The 20933-nt window shown below is 43.9% G+C and overlaps 1 protein-coding gene across 3 annotated transcripts in view; it reads right to left on the bottom strand.

Annotated features, from left to right (window-relative positions):
* AK7 (adenylate kinase 7) overlaps positions 1-20933 on the bottom strand; it is a 60756-nt gene that overhangs the window by 2576 nt on the left and 37247 nt on the right. Inside the window, exons 11-16 of one of the 3 annotated variants that reach the window (XM_057733864.1) lie at positions 19016-19144; positions 17069-17201; positions 11026-11154; positions 10719-10787; positions 5976-6173; positions 1729-1949 (exon numbers count right to left, since the gene is read on the bottom strand). In XM_057733864.1, the coding sequence (XP_057589847.1) occupies positions 1729-1949; positions 5976-6173; positions 10719-10787; positions 11026-11154; positions 17069-17201; positions 19016-19144 (879 nt within the window). The remainder of the gene's footprint in view (positions 1-1728; positions 1950-5975; positions 6174-10718; positions 10788-11025; positions 11155-17068; positions 17202-19015; positions 19145-20933) is intronic. The other 2 variants (XM_057733865.1, XM_057733866.1) reach the window with 2 other exon arrangements.

Here is a 20933-nt window from a genome sequence, read left to right as displayed (position 1 = left end):
TCAAAGAACTCACCCCAGAGTGCACTAGAAGTAGACACTGCTATAAATGTTCATCATGTTATGATAAAGATGGCATTTCCACTCGACAGAGAAAAAATGTAAATGGTATTTTAACAACTGCCTAGTCATTTAGAAAATGATAAACTGGATCCCTACCTCACTTCTTAAACCAAAATAATTTCTAGCTGCCCAGATGGAGCAAAGAGAGAGAGAGAAAGAAAGAAAGAAAGAGAGAGAGGGAGAGGGAGAGGGGGGAGAGAGAGAGAAGGAAGGAAGGGGGGCGGGGGAGGAAGGAAAGAAGGGAGGAAGGAAGGGGGGAAGGAAGATAGAATCACAGAAGTGCTGATAGAAAGTCTAGAAGGTGTTGTTGGCCTGGTGGGCTTGTGTTATGCTCAGCATACAGCCCCTCTCTCTCAGGACTAATAATTCCAGATTTCCTTTGAGAAATCTCTCCTCATCCTAGTGGATTGGGTGGGACTTAAGCCCATCAGTCCAGCCCACTCCTGGCCATGGACATTAGTTAAAGGTGCAGGCAAAAGACAATAAAGAAGACAAACATATAAAATACATACTCCCTTAGGTAGAATAAATGCAAAAAGGGAAATTTATTTTGGGTTTGTTTTTTTTTTTGGCTTTTTTGGCTGTGTCATGCAGCATGTGGGATCTGAGTTCCCCCACCAGGGATCGAACCTGCGCCCCCTGAAGGGGGAAGCATGGAGTCTTAATCACAGGGCTGCCAGGGAAGAACCAAGAGGGAAGTTTAAAAGTATAGAAAGGGTTATGATGTGTTTTGCAGAGGGCCAGGTGTTGAAATTTTAAATATGGTGCCCAAGAAAGGCCTCATTAGAAAGATGACTTTTAGCAAAGATTCAAAGCAAGGGAGGAAGTTAATCACACAGATGGTGCATTGTGTAAATGCATGGAGAGGTATTAGAAGCAGCCAGGTCATGGAGGATCTTGGGGACCACAATAAGGAGTTTGGACTTTCATCTAACGGTGATGAACAGCCTGTGAAGAATTTAAACAGAGAATGGCCGTGGTGGATCTGTATTTTTTTGGGGGGGCCTTCCCACATGGCATGCAGGATCTTCCCCCACCAGGGATGGAACCCGTGCCCCCTGCATTGAGAATGTGGAGTCTTAGCCCCTGGACTGCCAGGGAAGTCTGGATCTGTAATTTAGAGGATCACCTGGCAGCAGCAGGGGAATAGATTGGAGATGGAGGGGTGGAGTTGGCACCACATAATTCTGGCACCCCGGTCAGGAGAAGTGGAGCCCTGCAAGTGGATGTGAGTAGTTTTGGGAGGCAGAATAGGTAAGACTCAGTGATTTGGAAAAGGAGGGTGGAATGGACCACCCAGGTTAGATGGGTAAATGGAAGAAAACCAAATGAAATCACCAGGTCGACATGCAGCAAAACAGCACATTTTTACAGGGGTGTGTATTGTTAATATCATGTCAGTGGCTAGTTGTTATTATTGTTATTTACACTAAGCAAAAGACCAGGGGATCTTTTAAAAAATCGTACGTATGAAAGAAATTAAAAGAGAAAAAAAAAGAAAGGAAAAAATGGTACATATGAGAAAAGAAAAACAAAACAACCAAAAAAAATTGTTTGGGGTATTTCCATGATATTTCTCTATTAGCAGGATGGGACGTACGAGAGGCCTAAATGCCAGCCTCCCACCCCCCACCCACTCCCCCCGCCCATGCACGTCCACACACTCACCCACTCCTCCCAGCGAGCCATCTTCTCTGCGGTCTCCATGGCTTCCTTGCGCTCTCGCTCTGCCTCCTCCATGGCCTCCTTGGCCAGCCGCTCCTCGGCAGCCCTCCGCTCCGCTTCTGCCTTTTCTTCCTCCGTTAAACCATAATTGCGAGGCTCCCCGATCTCTTTGATGAGCTGTTTGATAGCAAGTCTGTTCTGAGCGTCTTCAAGTCTTCCTACATCTTTAAAAACCAGAAGAGAGGAAGAGATCAACACAGACTTTTATAATCTGGTCCTGCCTGCAATCTATTCTGAAGCCATATTCGGGAAAATTCTTTTACTATAATCTTGTGATGGTAGATTGTGTAAATTACCATATGGGGGTTTCCTTTTTTAGTTACCAGCACAGTTCAGAATTTCTGGTCTCACTGGAAAATATCAGACTGGTCTCTGGCAGTCACAGGGAGCGAGGCTGGGGCTCAGGTCTCTGAGCTGTGACACTGGCCCCTGATGTGAGTGGATGGATGGGGTGTGGACCCCCTCCTCAAAAGGAGTGAGTTCACCCCGGGAAGCATTTAAGCAGAGACTGGGGCACTTCACTTGGGGTTTCCACAGAAGGAAGGCCTGCATTTGGAGGCTGGGCTGGGTAATTGCCAGGTTTCCTATGTGTGTGTGTGTGTGTGTGTTTATTTTTTTAACAACTTTTATTGAGATACAATTGACATACAATACACTGCATATATTTAAAATGTAAAATTTGATATTTGTTTCTCATTAGTAATATATATATGGCAATCCCAATCTCCCAATTCATTGCCCCCCAACCCTCCCCACTTTCCCCACTTGGTGTCCATATGTTTGTTCTCTACTTCTGTGTCTCTATTTCTGTCTTGCAAACTGGTTGATTTGTACCATTTTTCTGTATTCCGCATATGTGTGTTAATATACGATATTTGTTTTCTCTTTCTGACTCACTTCACTATGTACAACAGTCTCTAGGTCCATCCATGTCTCTACAAATGTCTCAATTTCGTTCCTTTTTACAGCTGAGTAATATTCCATTGTATATATGTACCACATCTTCTTTATCCATTCATCTGCCGATGGACATTTAGGTTGCTTCCATGTCCTGGCTATTGTAAATAGTGCTGCAATGAACATTGGGGTGCATGTCGTTTTGAATGATGGTGTTCCCTGGGTATATGCCCAGGAGTGGGATTGCTGGGTCATATGATAACGCTAGTTTTAGTTTTTCAAGGAACCTCCATACTGTTCTCCACAGTGGCTTTATCAATTTACAAGGTTTCTTTTGTTTTCTGAGAATCAATGACTCTGGGATACATTTTCAGTTCATAAAAAAAATTAACTGTTTCAGTTAGCCTATTTGAATCGAAAAAAGTCCCAGCTCCAGAGTATGTAACTAACGTTAATATCAAGACAGGAGAGGAATGGGACTTCCCTGGTGGTGCAGTGGTTAAGAATCCACCTGCCAATGCAGGGGACACAGGTTCGATCCCTGGTCGGGCAAGATCCCACATGCCGAGGAGCAACTAAGCCCACGTGCCACAGCTACTGAGCCTGCGTGCCACAACTACTGAAGTCCTCGCGCCTAGAGCCTGTGCTCTGCAACAAGGGAAGCCACCACAGTGAGGAACCCACTCTCCACAACTAGAGAAAGCCCATGAGCAGCAAGGAAGACCCGAGACAGGAGAGGAATAACTTCTTAGTAACAAGAAGTTCCTCCACAAAGTCACTAAATAGCAAATTCTACACCAGTCTCTGGGGTTTGCTTGGAAGATGTCTGCATAGAAGGGTGAGTAGTAACATATTTGGATACCAAGTGCCTCCAGCGCTTCCTCATGGGTAACTTCTCACCCAGCCCCCATGCACAGCGCTGCTGTGCTCCCCTCCCCCACCCCCATGTTTGTACTGTGTAACCTTGACCTAGACTAGAGGCACCGCCAGGTTCTAACATGAGAAGAGAGGAAGAATGGGGCCAACGCATCGGTTGGTGGGTGGAAGCAAGCCCATAAAGAAGCAAAATCAAACCAAAAACAAAACCAAAAAAAAATCTCACTTCCTGGTTACCTAAGCTCTGACATTTACATGTATTTCTCCTGGGCTCCTCTAGTAGAGTGATTACAACCTTGATGTACTTGAAAGAGAGAACACTGCTGCCTCCAGGAATACTTCTGCCCTAACCCTGGGGTGGAGGAACTGTGGATTAGCCGGGGGTGGGCACCTGACCCAACCATGACCTCTCACTTGTTCTTCTAAGAATGTGGAATTAGGACAGAAAGAGACACATCCAGCTCTGGGCTCGGCTCCCAGAATAACATGGAAACTCCGGGGCTGCGGAGCAGCTCTCGTCCACCATGAGGGCCAGAGAGCAGAGAGAGATCCTGGTCCAGAGTGAAGGAGAAAAGAGGTGCTGAGACAGAAGTGGAGTCCAGAGATGCAGAGAGAGGATGCAGGTGCCAGCATCTTTCCAGGGCCCATTCCAGACCCTCCTGTGACCGGCTGCGTTCCTGACCTTGACACCCTCCCCCACACCCATCCTCTTGATATATTTCTCCCCTTGGCTTCTCCGTTATCTCCCGGTTGTCTGTGTGGAGATGAGGCCAAATGTGAAGGGCACAGAATGGTCACTCCTTCATTCCACATTGTCATTTCTGCCTTTCTCCCTTGGGTTCTCCTCATCTTTCCATAAATAATTTGGGGGACTTTACTGAAAAGATGACACTCACTATTTTTGGGAGATTTGCTCACCACTCCTTCCTAGTTCTCTAACTAAACAGGGTAAACTACTTTCCATATTAGTAGGCGCAGAACCCTGAGCTTCTACATAAAGAACACGTGTCCAACATGCACAGGCCTGTGCAAATGAGGGCAAAATCCAATCACTTCTGAGGGTGCAAAACAGAGAAGAATCAGCAGATTCATAAATGTATTTTTATTTCATAATAGCACATTTTCTGCCCTGGTGTTGTACTAATAACAAAATTAATTACCTGTTGTTGAACTCCTCCAATGTGCCAGACACTTGCTATGTCTTATCCCCACTTGTAACAACTCTACAAGCCAGGGTTGATTATCTTCCTATTTCACAGATGAGAATACTGAGGCAGAGCCACAACGGCAATCAGCTCTCCTGCCTCACACTGACAGTTTCCCTTAGCTCTAAGCCTCCCCAAACTCCAGGATCTGGATGTGTCCCAGCTGGTTTCAGAGGGGTGAAGAGAAGCCCCGAAGGTCAGCCTGGCCACGAGGCTCCCACCAGACTAGTGGTTTCTCACGAAACCCAGAGGAAGAAGAAGTGTCAAGATCCAGAAAACCAGAAAGGAAGTTCAGGGGTTCACCAAGCCAAGGCAGGGAGAAATGGCGAAGATAGATGGGATTTGGAGGCAGGAATGATGACGCTGGTGGTGAGGCTGGGTGCCTGCTGGGTGTTCAGCTCTGAATTGTGTTTACAGGAAACAGGAGGGATGGAGAGCTATTTGATTTCTGAGTAGCTGAGGGATGAGCTGGCAGTCCAAAGGCCAGGAGGGGTTCTGTGAAGAGCATCACTGCCCCACAATGCTATGGGGACAGAACACTGCCCCCAAGGACACTGGGGAAATGGCCTAAAGCAGCTGGCAGCAAACCACATATCTCTGAAGTGCCCTTTTAAAAATGCCAATGTGGGGGACTTCCCTGGTAGCGCAGTGGTTAAGAATCCGCCTGCCAATGAAGGGAACACGGGTTCAATCCCTGGTCTGGGAGGATCCCACATGCCACGGAGCAACTAAGCCCTTGCGGCACAACTACTGAGCCTGTGTGCTGCAGCTACTGAAGCCTGCGTGCCTAGAGCCCGTGCTCTGCAACAAGAGAAGCCCCTGCAATGAGAAGCCCGCACACTGCGAGGTAGGTTAGCACCCCCTCACCACAACTAGAGAAAGCCTGTGCAGAGCAACAAAGACCCAACGCAGCCAAATAAATAAATAAGTAAATAAATAAGCCAGTTTGGTTAAATTAATTAATTAATTAAAAATGCCAACTTGGCATTCAACTTCATAATGTATCACATGTTTTCATGTAACAGTAACACCCCCCACACCACCAAATCCTCACGTGGACAACTGCTCTGTCTTATCCTGTGACTTCCCAGGCCCCGGAAACACTGCCCTGCCCTCCCCAGCCCTATGACAGGTGTGCGCCAGTTTGATCGGGGGTCCTGACACTGGGCAGCGGTTCTCCCCACGCACGTTACCCTTGAGTTTATTCCGTACCAATATGTATTGCATGGATTTCGAGTTCGTCAAAATAGTTGAAAACAGTCTCATCTTCGGTATTGATGTCCCGGTAGTTGCTCAGAGCCCGGAGGAACCGGTCCTGGCTGTAGTGGGTCCCTGCCACGATGCTTTCGGGGAGATTCATCACCCGCTCCTTGAGGAACTCGTCCGAGGCATCCAGCGAACAGACGAATTCTGGAGAGAAGGAGAGGCTCGTGCGTTAACACAAGGGCTGGGGTGCTTGCAAGCAGGTGCTGGCGGACAGGCCGCGGCTCAACCAGAACGTCTGGTGACCAGCTGGAACCTCCTGTTGCTGCAAAGGGCCTGACAAATTGGCCTTCTTGCTGCCTCTCATGGAGGACGGATACATGCAAATCACCCAGAGACCACACTACGAAGCCCAATCAGTGGATATTTTGTGAGGTCTATTATTTTTCTCTCCCTTCCCCCTCCCTTCCTTTCTGCTTTCCTTCCTTCCTTCTCTCTGTTTTCATTCAATAAAAACAGCAGATATTGTAAATACAAATCTCTAGTATCCCTGTGATACCTGTCATTAGCCTCCCAGTCAATCCTCACCTCGCCAATTTCCCAGCACACTATCACAGGCTTTCCGAGAGACTCACGGCAATGAGGGAAATGCTTTGATGGCTGATTTGCCAAATTAATAAAAACAGGGACTCCCCTGGGATTTCAATTTTCCATGAATTGAGCTCTTCCCTCACTTATGCCACGGGCTATGAAACATCTACGTTCAGTACAATACAGTCAGCGTTTATCGAATATTCCACACACGGATCATATTAATGACAGTGATCACTTCACCCACCTGTGATTTTCCTTTAAACTATAAAAGCAGCTGTTTCTCCAGCTCCTAGTACAAGTTCAGTGGGTATTTGTGGAGTGAATGAATGATGTAGATCGGTGAAATAAACTTTCTGGGTGAGTTACTATTCTCAGATGTTCTCAAGAGGCCTGGGTACCTGGTGCCCAGATCAGTAGCCAGGTATATCGAAAATAACTTGCTGCCTATAACAGCCTGGCAAAGGTTGGGACTGATCTCATTTTTATTCTAAAATTGCATTGGTTTGCCACCCAATAATGCCATTCTCACTTAATTGCATTCTAATAAGCTCTCTTGAGTGGGTGAGAAACGTGTCCTGGGTCCAGAGAGAGATGCTGACCAGGGGATGTGGAACACATGTGAACTTCATCTGCTTCGTGTGTTAACAGTGAACACAAAGACTGAGGACAGAGCTCATGGAATAAGACCCTATAAACTCATAATCATAGTCTGATACTACCACTCTTCTGACCTATTTTACTTTCGTTTCAATGCTCATCCTTCACCATTTGATTTTCACAAGTAGCAATATTTTCAAAAGAAAGGAGACATCTGGACCCCCACATGCTGGTATAGTACCTAAATCAAAATTATGTCAATAACTTCACTGGAAATGGAATCAATTTAAGCTTTATAGTATCAGACATCTAGATCAAAACTTAGTAATCCTGTTCATAATCTAATAATTTCTTAGTATAATACTGTATCTTTTTTTCCAATGATTGGGGGATGGAAGATTCCAGTTAATAAAATATTGCAAATAATAGGTGATATACTTGGCTTCCAATTTTCAGAGTTTTAATATGATGAAATATATTTCCCACTGGATGATATATTTTTTAAAATCCTTTCTCTTTTGTGATTCAGAGAGAACTTCAGGATTTTGCAGTATCTCAAGATAATTATTCAGGACATCTACTGTCCTTGTACTGGCTGACTGTAGATAAAAAGGAATAGACTTCTGCTTGGTGAGACTGTATGTAACAAGGAGGTCTATCTGGAGTCATGTGAAAAATCTATGTCTTAACAAATTCTTCCATATTCATCAGGTAGGTACAGCTTGTCTCTTTCAACTAGCAGATCTGAAAAGAATCAAACTGGATATAGGCTAACAGCAGTGATAAAATGCAATGATTTATCAATGAGAGATAATACCACCTAGGACTGAATTACTGTACATTCAAATGTTTCATCATTCAAATCAAGCACTGCTACTGATATTAGGCATGCTTATTATTTTCTGTATCTCATGAAGTTTTTATGTGTGGGATGGGGGATGCTTACAGACCTAGGGGGAGACTGCCCCTCCCAGGGCTACCTCTGAGGATAATGAACAACTCACTTGGAGTGAAAGCACATCTCACATGTGCAAGCCAAGCACCCTCTTCATATAACTCAGACAACAAACCAATATTTCTCCTGCCTTAACTCATTCCAGTGCCACAACCAGGCAACTAGAGACCAGAGCCCACTGCAACTACTCAAACTAGTCAATCTCCTAAAAAAAAGCTGTTTCCTCTGCCCTGCCTTGCCTTTCCCATGGAAACCCCAAGGAAGGCTGTGTCCTAGACGTTCGCCTGCCTCCTGACCAAGCCTGGTGCTTCCCCATGTGGCCCTGCATGGTTGCCGTGCTTCCTTCTCTGGGGAAATGTGAGTAATGAATTCTTCTTTCAAAGGCATTAGACTCTCGTGTCTCAGTCACTTCCATAAATTAAAATTCTGCAGCACATATGAGACAATGATCTGATGTCTTTCACGAAGATAGAAAATAATGACAATTTCTAGAGAGAGGCTAATTGAAAAGAACAGACTAAACATTCCAAAGAGATTTCATCTTAGATATGTTTGGACCGTATCAGACAAAGAGAGAGCAGCCCAGTGGATCTGGACTAAGAATCATGCATCATTTTACCTCTCGTGTTTCTGTTTTCTTATCTTAGGGAGGGGTTTCATTAATTCTGGCTTTTGAAGGCAACGGCATGACAAGACCTCAGTTTGAATCCAAGTCCTCCTGTTTACCAGCAAAGTGGAGTTGGATCAGTCTCTGGGCTTCAGGCTCTGGATCAAGTGAACATGGGGGTAATTCTTACCTCCCAGGCTCGTGGAAAGGCTCAGAAAGCTCCCATCTCGTGTGGTGCCTGGTGCGTGACTGATGGTGGGTTGAGCTGAATTTTATCCAGCTGCCTCAGAGGGAACAGGAGGATTTACCGTGCGGTTTGCAATGAATGAATATGGCCCAGAAGTGATCAACTCTCATAAACTGGACAGACGTGGTTATTTAGACCAATTGGCTTTACTTTTTAACTTTTTTCTGAGGCAAATACAAAAATTAATAGGAAATCTAAGACAACTCATTCCTCTGGCATTTCATGTTCCCGCCTCAGGCAAACAGTAAGGCAAACATCCTTGAGGATGACTGCTTTCTGATGGTCTCTGCTTCCAGGAGCTTCATCATAAGCTGTGCCTGGACCAGGAGGAGGAGAGGATTACTGCTGTGAACCTACTTTCCTGGGGACTTTGACACAGTGAGCAGACCCTTCCAAGTCACAGCCTTGGGCTAAGTTCCTGAAAATAGCTGTTTTTGTATTTACCATATATCCAAAACTTGATTAAACCTTATGTGAACTGATTTAAAAAAAAGAAAAAAGGAAAGAAAAAAAACTTGTAAAGTTCATGGCAAAGTCACAAGAAATGCCTGCTAAGTACTCAGCAAAGCCTTTTTCATGGAATAACTTGTTTATATTTCTCTTTCAAGGGTATGTTGTGAAAGCTCTGTGTAAATATGTAATAGGATAAACTTGCTGTGGAGTTAGGCAACCAAGCAGGTTTTCCCTGCCCGGTCTCAATTCTGGATTCTGAATGTCATCCAGAGAAGATGATGGTATGGCTGGCATCTAAAGCAGAGCAGGAAGAAGGGGCAGTGATCCAGTCCCTGGGGGTCTCAGTAACTGACTCAGAAGCCAGAACACTGCATAGCACAGGGAATAGAGCCAAGATTTTATAATAACTACAAATGGAGTATAATCTTTAACAACTGTGAATCAGTATGTTGTATACCTGAAACTTACATAATATTGTAAATCAACTATACCTCAATTTTTAAAAATACAGAAAAAAAAAAAAAAGTCAGGGCACCTACAGATTGGCTAACCTTTCGCTCTGTTGCAGGAGGGAACAGCAGAAATGAATGTTCTCAAAGGGACTTCTGTCCATTTCAGAACTTTAATATCCCTGATATTTATCCCCAGTGCCTTCTGTAGTTTGGAAGTGTATAGTTTTACTTTTTTCCCTAAAAAAAAAAAAGCCTACTTTGTTAACATCAAAAAGATCGTTTGGTACAAAAGAGATATCACATGGCATTCCTTTAAATATGACCTCGGAGGGAATTCCCTGGTGGTCCACGGGTTAGGACTTGGCGCTTTCACTGCAGGGGCCCAAGTTGGACTCCTGGTCGGGGAACGATGATACCAGAAGCCTCTCGGCGTGGCCAAAAGAAGAAAAAATAAATAAATAAATACAACCTTGGAGAAGCATTTTAAACTTACCAGGTATGTCCTCTCAGGATATAAACAGATGCCCAATGGTGGACTGAAGATGACAGGGAATCCTAGAAACTCAGACTCCACCTATACCTTGCATGTCATGTAGCTCCTATTCCTACCCAATGCATGGATGTTCTCTCCAGCAAATGTCCATCCAGCCTTGACTTCTTCCCAAAACAGATATCTCATTATTTGGTGAAGCTGCCCATTCCTTTAGAGATCATTTTGATCCTTAGATTAAACTTATAAACTATATTTTTCTTTAATTGCCTAAACATGGCTATGCTCTCATTTTGATAATAAAACCATTATTTAATTATGGTAAAAAAAAATAAAAAAATTGAAAACTAAACGTACCAGGTATGATTAATTTATCAAAGGGAAACATTTTGCCTCTGGCTTCTTCTTCCTCCTCTTCATCTTCTTCTAGTAAAACAAAATATACATTGTCGAGTTTATTACATATTATTACTAAGTATAGCTCAAAAAATTAATTTTAACTAGCAGTCACTAAGGAAAACTAGCCATAACTAGGAAAGCATGTATTTTAGATAATCTCTCCAATTTCTTTTCTATTTTACTTGTGACTACTATTACTCTGAACAATAAAGTTGCAACTTATCTGAACATAAACACTCAAAATAAAGGAAATATCCACACTCACGGTTAAACAGTTCTTTGGCTTGATCATAGGTCTTTGGGAATCCATCCAAAATGTAACCTTGGTTCTTGCAAGGCATGGATTTTAGCTTTTCTTTTATAAATCTAATTATATACTGATCTTCCAGTCGACCTAATAAAAAGAAAAAAAAATACTGTGCAGTCACATTCTACATACAGGTTACCTTCTTCTGCTGCTGCTTCTTTTTTTTTTTTAATATTTATTATTTATTGGCTGCATTGGGTCTTCATTGCTGTGCACTGGCTTTCTCTAGTTGTGGTGAGTGGGGGCTACTCTTCCTTGTGGTGTGCAGGTTTCTCATTGCGGTGGCTTCTCTTGTTGCAGAGCACGGGCTCTAGGTGCCCAGGCTTCAGTAGCTGCGCCACGCGAGCTCAATAGTTGTGGCTCATAGGCTCTGGAGCGCAGGCTCAGCAGTTGTGGCACACGGGCTTAGTTGCTCCAAGGCATGTGGGATCTTCCTGGCCCAGGAATCAAACCCGTGTCCCCTGCATTGGCAGGCAGATTCTTAACCACTGTGCCACCAGGGAAGTCCCAGTACAGGTTACATTCTAAAGAGATCTCAAAAAATTCTCGTGTAGTCAAAATTACTATTGAAAATCTCTTATTTTTGCACTAAAGTGAAAAATATGTGGTTTTGAATTTCAAACAGGACACATGAACCCTAATGCCCAGTAAAGCAGGAGAACCCAGTAAGTTTGTCTGCAAGAAAGAACAGAACTGAATGCTGACATCTGCACTTCCAGAATGTTCTTCCATGGTCACAGATTTCGGGTGAAGTTGAATAAGGAGTAAATGGAGAAATCCAGAGTGTTCTCACTTGCCAGCAGGGTGTATGCAATTCTGTTTTGATATTATGCTTCTATAACCCTAATACATAACAAAAATCTTCTGTTGGGAGAATTCAGTGGGATGATATTCATAAGTGCTGCTGCCACACAATGTATTAGCAGTAGGTGCCCAATAGATATTTGCTACATTTGAATAAAAATCAAGCTTGATTTTGACCCTTAAAGGCACTGTTCTCTTTAAGGCTGCAGAAAGGAGCGTGGGCCCCCGCTCCCTGTCTCTTTCAGCGGGCATTTCAGACATTTGCCCCACTGGACAGTTCCCTCTCCAGCCTTGAACATGGGGTTCCTGCAGTGGCTTGGGGAGGCTGCAGATGGAGGAGTTTGTTCTAAAACTATCACAGTGTTTCCAAGACAATATGATGTAATGCCTCCAAAATGCTCATCTATCATTTCATTGTAACTGTTGAACAGCTATCATTTCTAAGAAACAGCCCTGACTTTCATGGCTTAATGTATACATGACAGTAATGCAAGCTTGGTGAGTTTGAGAAATTGATCTCTGAAGCTTTTTCTAGGGTAGCAGTATACTTTCAGTTTATCAGTGGGTCTATAATATAAAATAATTGGGGGCCTCTTTTTATTACTCTATAAATGACAATAAAATGATCTAGTTAAAACAATTCTCCTTTCTTCTACCTTTCCTTGTCACACAAATCATTAGGCTGTAACTGATTCAGAAAATAATTGTCTTTCAGAAATTTAAATATTATGGCAGAGACAAAAAATAATCAAAGGTGTTATTTAACGTAATGAAATTCCTCAAAATGATTTGACATTACTTCTCAGTAAGGTTCACAATGCTGTCAAGAATTCAAGCCACTTTTTCCCTTTTTTTTTTTTTTTTAGTTGTGCCGGCAGCATGTAAGATCTTACATCCAGGAATCAAACCCATGCCCCCTGCAGTGGAAGTTCGGAGTCCTAACCACTGGACCTCCAGGGATTTCCCGAAAGCCCCATTTTAAAAATGTCAAAAGGATCCACTGATATCCAAAGACAAGGTTTATTTAAACAGTCTATTTTCAATTTTCAAAGGCTTCATTGGTAAGGAAATGCACATACCTGGAAATCTAGCTTTGGCCCCCTACAAGGCATCCTTCGGTTTATCTCAGGCAGTGAACTTTGCCGTTCATTCCTGTTTGTTTCAGAACTAAGTGGTCGATATGCCAGAGGGAGCTTGAGCAGCAGTTTATGATAATTATGGGATGTGAGTACACAAAGGGCCAAGTCCAAGTGCCTTTCTCTAGAGAACTGTGACCTCCTGGAGATATACCCATGACCTTGGCTGGCGCTGAGCATCTCATAAGGGGACGGTCACTTCTGCTTTAAAATGAATGAGCACAGCCCTGCTGGATGGCCTTTAAAACAGCACACTGCTTCTTCTTCCTCTTCTTTTTCTTTTTTTTTTTTAATTTTAAGTCTGCCTTTCAAATACAGTAATATTTAAAATGCTAACATTAACCCATATTCATCATTACTAAAACTTGATTTAAAAAAGATAGTTGGGGACTTCCCTGGTGGCACAGTGGTTAAGAATGCCTGCCAGTGCAGGGGACTCGGGTTCGATCTCTGGCCCGGGAGGATTCCACATGCCACGGAGCAACTAAGCCCATGCGCCACAACTACTGAGCCTGTGCTCTAGAGCCCGTGAGCCACAACTAGTGAGCCCACATACCATAACTACTGAAGCCTGAGTGCTGCAACTACTGAAGCCCACACACCTAGAGCCCATGCTCCGCAACAAGAGAAGGCACCGCAATGAGAAGCCCGTGCACTGCAGTGAAGAGTAGCCCCCGCTCACCGAAACGAGAGAAAGCCCGGTCGCAGCAAAAAAGATCCAATGCAGCTAAAAATTAAAAAACAACAACAACAAAAAAGCCCCAGGTAGCTGCAACCAAGGTTTTAAAAATAAATCTATGCACAGTAGAGACACTACAAAGTTGATACATTTATATACGTTTCTCTCTCCCCGCCCCAACTTTTTATTTTCAAACTCACAGAAAAGTTGAAAGACTAGTCCAATCATCACCTGAAATCCCACCAACCGGATTCAATAATTCCACAGTGCAAAAAGAATCCAGAATTAGTGCATTCTGTGGTTTAACCCAGTCCCTGTTTTGGCTGCACGGTCAGGGGCTGACAGGACTGGAATCATGAATAGAAAAGGATACAGAGGTGCCTCGCTGCCGGATTGTGAGATCTGTCTTGCTGGAATCCTTAGACTCACGTGTTGATACACTGGGTCACGTGAGGGAGAAGCGTGCCAACCTCTGTGTCCTCGTGCTGTGAAATTTCTACATAGGTTCGTGCCGTGGGTTCAAAGTTCTTATTTTGTTTTAAACATACCCTGGGTCCGTGTTCTAGTTTCCGGTAAATATGCATAGGAAGGAGGTGTGGACAAACTTGAAGAACAAAGTCCTTGCCTAAGGTTACAGGGGACTGACTGCACTATTGCCATCTTGTAGGAAGTAGGTGGGTGGGTGGGCCTATGACAGCAGGGAGGTTTGCCTCCCACCCCGTGCCCCTCTGAAGACAGAGGATGCTGACCCAATTTGGCCTCTCTTGCATCTGGGGGAAGAACAGAATCTCCTGCCAAGGACAGGCCCTTCTTGAACTTGGGTGATGCCATGACTGCTCTCAGCCATAATTGTTGTTCTGTGTGGTCACCTCCTTGGACGTGAAAAGGGCCCAGTCAGTACTTCATGTCATCCTGTTACAAGAAGTCCTTGGATAAGACTTTGGGGTCCTTGCAGAGACCAAGTAAATGTCCCTATCAATAAATATTGTCCTATGCTTGTCTGTTTCTGGCCTTACACCCCAGCTTACAGCATATGTACACATGGCCAAGATCACCGGTGGATTCCTAAAAATCTCAGTCTCCTGCCCTTTCATGTGGCCTTGCCAGAGACGTCCTTCCACAGCTGTCCTCACAATGGAATGTCTTATTTTGTTTTCTCCCCTCCCCCAAATGGTAGGAGCCAGGAGGCTATTAGACTCAAAAACCAAGGCAGCAATTCCCCAACGTTACAGGCCAAGCAGGAGCAGTGTCATATCTCAAAGTGTTGATCTGTGTTTTCTGTTTACCTCTTCCTCTGGGAAATCTCTCTGGAATTCTAAATTCCACTTCTTCCTGGCCCAGCCCACACTGGCGCAGAAACCCAGACTCAGACAATCAGAGGGTGTAAGAGCACGCTCTGTGTGTGCAGACAAAAGCATTTTCTCCACCCCGTAAACTCGTAAACTCAACTGGAGTGGCCTGGGGAAAGGAAAGGAGGAGGTAAAGGGGTAAACAGGACTTCCGAGGAGGGTGTGGAAGGACTAGTCCTGAAAGAGGAGCAGCTGGAGGAAGACAGCTTGTAGGGGTGGAGGGTGGGGTTCCAGAAGATGCCAGATGGGGAGGGCGGTCCAGAGCAGTGCCCTAGGAGAATGCAGTGGGTGGTCTCCTCGGGGGAGGGCCAGTTTACTCCTCTGTCCTTCTTCCCTAACCCCCACTTACCCCAGCCCAACCCTGGAGGACCAGAAACAGCCACTAGCAAGATGGGAGGAGCAGAAACCTTGATAGGATGATAAGATGAGGCGGGAGGGGGGCGGGGGGACACGACTCTCCATTGGATAAGAGTCCAAACTTGCTTACACTTTGGACGGGTCTGTAGCCAATGCAAGTATGACCATTGATGGAGGATCTCAACTATCTAGGTATGAAAATAAAATGGTTTTTGTGGAGCCCTATACCAAAGTCACAGGACAAGATTCCGGAGTTAACCCAACCCTTATAGCAACCAAATTCTGGAGTTATCTTGACCCCTATAGCAGTCTTTGACTCATGACTTGGGCCAGCTGACCCCATCAGGGAAGGTATTCACCATATAGGACGCTAGCCTAACACCTAACAATACCTGTTGCCTTTGGCGCACTGACCAATCAATTAGCGCCATTTTCTTAGCAGGAATGTTCCTTGTTTTGGGGTTATAAACGTTGACTGCAAGCCCACCAAAGTGTCAGCTCTCCCTGGCCTGCCAGGAAGTTGTCCTGCTGTCTTTACAGTGTCCCTTCTCTCTAACAAACTCTATCTTCCTTACATTCTGCCTTGTGTCTGAAAATTATTTTCCAACCCGCGCTCGAGCCTCGACAGTTTTATTTTTCTAATAACTGCTGCTGACTGTATCCCTGCTGGGTGGCAAGCTCCCTTAAAGATATCTCTGTTCAGGACTTTCCTGGTGGCACAGTGGTTAAGAATCTGTCTGCCAATGCAGAGGACACGGGTTCGATCTCTGTTCTGGCAAGATCCCACATGCCATGGAGCAACTAAGCCCATGTACCACAGCTACTGGGCCTGAGCTCTAGAGCCCGTGCTCCGCAACAAGAGAAGCCACCACAGTGAGAAGCCCACACACCACACCGCAATGAAGAGTAGCCCCAGATCAAAGAGTAGCCCTCGATCACCACGAGTAGAGAAAGCCCACGTGCAGCAAGGAAGACCCAGCACAGCCAAAAAAAACAAAAAAAAGATATCTCAGTTCAAAATCTAGTTTGTGATTATTTGACTGGAATGGACTTCTGAAAGTATGAATAAACAGAGAGGCCACTTACTTATTGCCAATCTGAAATTCCATCCAAGGGTGGGGAAAGAATGAGTCCAGAGTCTGGGTTTCAACAGACACCTTACTGTGATGCATGTGTTCAACAAACCAGTTAAAATTACCACATGCGCAAGAATATTTTTCTATTTATCTGTATTTCTTCCTGCATGAATAATTATTGTTCCGAGTTACTCACCCTTTTTTTTTTCTATTCAAGATTTAATGATTTTCTAATTAGTTTGCCTGAGCATTTTATATATCAGGGCGATTAATTCTTTTTCATACTGGTAGCAAATATTTCTTCCTGATTTGCCCTTTGCCTTTCAATTAATGTTTTTTGATGCTTTATAAATAGTTTTGACTACACATTTGATTTTTTTTAAAAACTTAGGTAGTTCTTTCCCATCTTATAATCAATAGTCAACAAAATATTAACAGGGATTTTCCCCCTCCTGGGGGTTGAGATAAATGAATGATTTTTGTGTGTGTGTGGTTGTTATAATTTCTGTACTTTGCCATTAATAGCAAACAAGTAGTTTTTTATAGCAAGGAAAAAACTCACTGTTACAAGAGCAGTGCAGCCATGTGCTGCGTGGTTACCTGCGTTCTGCTCCATGCTTTCCTTGATGCCATCCAAGAGCTCCTGAGCATCCTCCACATTCTCCTCCTCTTCCTCCTCTTCACCTTCTTCTTCTCCTCCCTCCCCTACATCCTTAGGTGTGACGATCGCCTCCTACATACCATAGGGATATTCCAGTTGGATGATGCCCTGCATTGATTAGCTGCTCATAAATCATCTGGCGAGTGATCCTGGAAAAGGCTGGTACCCAAACAGGGGAGGTGCTCAAGGACAGGTGTGCAGAAGTGGTCAGGATGCATGTACTTACACAGAGAGGTAAGAGCCTCAGGGGTTTTCTGACTCTATTCAGGAGAATAATCTATTTCTGTGCTAACGCCAGAACTACTTAAGAATCAACACTTTTCTGGGAATCCCCTGGCGGTCCAGTGGTTAGGACTCCGAGCTTCCACTGCAGGGGGCCCAGGTTTCACCCCTGGTTGGGGAACTCATCTTAATCCCACAAACCGCATGACGAGCCAAAAAAAGAAAAAGAAAAAAGAATCAACACTTTCCTGAGTATCAGGTTGGATCTTACTTGACGGACACACATTTTATAGAAATCAAGACTTTTAATAATCACTTTTGGAAAAGTACTTCAGTACCTACCATTCCCAACAAGATGATAAAAAGCAGCTATCTGGGGAGAAGGAGGGAAGGCAGAGCACAGAGGATTTTCAGGGCAGTGAAAACTACTCTGTATGATACTGTCTATAATGGTGGGCATATGTCATTATACATTTGTTCAAACCCAGAGAATGTGCAATGGCAAAAGTGAACCCTAATGTCAACTACGAACTTTAGGTGATAATAATGTATGAATATAAGTTCATTGATGTAACAAATATACCACTCTGGTAGGGGGTACCACCTGTGCAAGGGGTAGGGGACGCAGGGGAAATGTCTGTACCTTCTTCTCAACTTTGCTGTGAACCTAAAACTGCTCTAAGAAAAGTCTTTTTTTCCCCACGCTGTTGAGAAACAGTCTGATAATATCCTAAGAAATATCCATCAAGAATAAAAAAAACCTGGGTATATATCCGAAAGAAACAACAACACTAATTTGAAAAGATATGTGCACCCCAGTGTTCACAGCAGCATCATTTACAATAGCCAAAAAATGGAAGCAGCCTAAGTGTCCATCAGCAGACGAATGGATAAAGAAGATATGGTGTATATATACATACAATGGAATACTACTTGACTATAAAAAAGAATGAAATTTTGCCTCTTGCAACAACATGGATGGACTTGGAGCATATTATGCTAAGTGAAATAAGTCAGACAGAGAAAGGCAAATACTGTATGATATCACTTATATGGGAATTAAAAAAAATACAACTAGTGACTATAACAAAAAAGAAGCAGGCTCACAGATATAGAGAACAAACTAGTAGCTAGAGGGAAGATGAGAGGGGTTAGGTAGGGGGCAGGGGCTTGGTGGGGTAGGGGATTAAGACGTACAAACTATTAGGTATAAAATAAGTTACAATAAGGATATATTGTACAACATGGGGAATATAGCCAGTGCTTTTTAATAACTATGAATAGAGTATAATCTTTAAAAATTGTGAATCACTATATTGTATACCAGTAAGTTATATAATACTGCACATCAACTACACTTCATTTTAAAAAAAATGAATTAAAAAAACCCCAAAAATGTTCCAGTCAATAGAGAGAATACGAGATATATTTTGAGCAACAGCTGGAGAAAGACTACATTTTAAGACCGACCCATGACAGATGCTTCCAGAGGAAAATCCCTGCAGGTTTCTGTGTTTTCATAATGCAGCCAACAACAAAATCCCATTAAAATAACAAATCTCTTTGTAGGATGCCATGGAAAATTAGTGATTTCTTAATTATAAGACTGAGAAAAAGCATTTTTAACATGTAAAAATTCCCAATAAAGTAGTTAAAAGTGTTACCAGTTTCGCTATAGCTTCGGAAATGACGTCCTTCAATTTAATGTGATGCAGTTTGTAGTACTTGGACAACACGTCGGCGATGCTGGATTTTCCCACAGCAGGAGGACCGAGCATGCAAATTTTGATAGGCTGGAAAAGGAGAAGAAGCATCACACAGGGAGTGCTGAACCATCTGTAGCTAGACAGTGTTCTTTTTATTTTTTTAATGTAATTTTATTGATTTATTGATTTATTTTTATTTATTGGCTGCGTTGGGTCTTCATTGCTGTACATGGGCTTTCTGTAGTTGCAGAGAGCTGGGGCTTCTCTTGTTGCAGAGCAGAGGCTCTAGGCACACGGGCTTCAGTAGTTGCAGCCCATGGGCTCAGTAGTTGTAGCTCGTGGGCTTAGTTGCTCCGTGGCATGTGGGATCTTCCCGGACCAGGGCTCGAACTCGTGCCCCCTGCATTGGCAGGCGGATTCTTAACCACTGCACCACCAGGGAAGCCCTAGACAGCCTTCTTTATTTCAAGGGTGGGCCCTTTTCAGTCTCGGGAACCTGTAGGCTGACTCTCATTCCTCCATCAAGACCCCAGAGTCACTTCCTCCTGGTGTTAGATGAGCATCTATTACGTGCCCTGACCTGGGCACGGGGAACGTGACACTCAGCACGATCTGCTCAGGAGTACTTTAAATGTACTAAAAAACCAAGTACTCAAGCATTACATGCTACCAGTTTCACTCTTGTGGTGTTACTCCTATAAAGACAGCCAGAGAAATAGAATTTCTGGTCCGCTGTAGAGAGTGCTTAATTTATTGCCTGATGAACATTGTTTCTGCACTAAACTTGGTCTTTAATTAAACTTTCCTCTTTAAAAACAGTTAATTTATTCTAGTTTTTAAAAATATACTCATTTTTAAAAAAGTTTCTTCTGCTGAAAAACTTTCTTGAATGCTAAAGAAGCTCATCACATTCACCACTGGTGAGCAAATGTTTATTTCTAACAGAAATAAAAATATCGGTGACAAATAGTCATTTCTTTCGAAATGGTCCAAACAGTTGTGAAACTAAAGCCTGGTGTTATGCAAGGCAAATTTTTAAATTAAAAGAAAATTCTTTTGAATCATGCAAATGGAAAGAATTTCCATGGGCCAAGTGTCCATGTGCTTAAAGATTACATAATTTCGGACTTCCTTGGTGGCTCAGGGGTTAAGAATCCACCTGCCAATGCAGGGGACACAGGTTTGATCCTTGGGCGGGGAAGATCCCACATGCCTCAGAGCAACTAAGCCCTTGCTCCACAACTACTGAGCCTGCACTCTAAAGCCCACGAGCCACAACTCTTGAGCCCACGTGCCACAACTACTGAAGCCCACGAGCCTAGAGCCTGTGCACCGCAACAAGAGAAGCCCGCGCACCATAATGAAGAGTAGCCCCCACTCACCGCAACTAGAGAAATCCCACATACAGCAGCACAGACCCAATGCAGCCAATTAATTAATTAAGAGGTTACATAATTTCATGCACAGAGTTGGTTATTATAACTCCTATCGTTACTACTACTACTACTACTACTACTACTACTACTATTATGATTACTATTTGCCAGATGAGGAAGCCAAGGCTGTGCAGGGAGTGAGCAGGGCCACTACAGTGGTGCTGGTGTGAATGGTCCCCGTCTGCTTAGGGAGAGGCTCTCTCAGGGTGATGGCAATGACCAAGATGGCGGGCAGTGGAGGGGGCAGCGGTCAGGAGGGCAGAGTCTTCATGGACAGGGCTGAGCTCTGAGGTAGGCATGGTGCATTCACCAAGGCCTGAGGTCCGGCTGTCAACTGGGCAGGTTCACGTGCCTTGTTTCGTCCGCATACCAGGGGCGGATCTGTCTCCTGGGGCAAGTTCACCTCATTCGAGTACAAAACCAGAATGGTAGTTTATTCA

The sequence above is a fragment of the Hippopotamus amphibius genome, chromosome 4 (assembly GCF_030028045.1).
Source record: "Hippopotamus amphibius kiboko isolate mHipAmp2 chromosome 4, mHipAmp2.hap2, whole genome shotgun sequence".
Lineage (NCBI taxonomy): Eukaryota > Metazoa > Chordata > Mammalia > Artiodactyla > Hippopotamidae > Hippopotamus > Hippopotamus amphibius.
The sequence above is the reverse complement of the archived record's forward strand: the minus strand, read 5'-3'. Positions and strand labels throughout refer to the sequence as shown.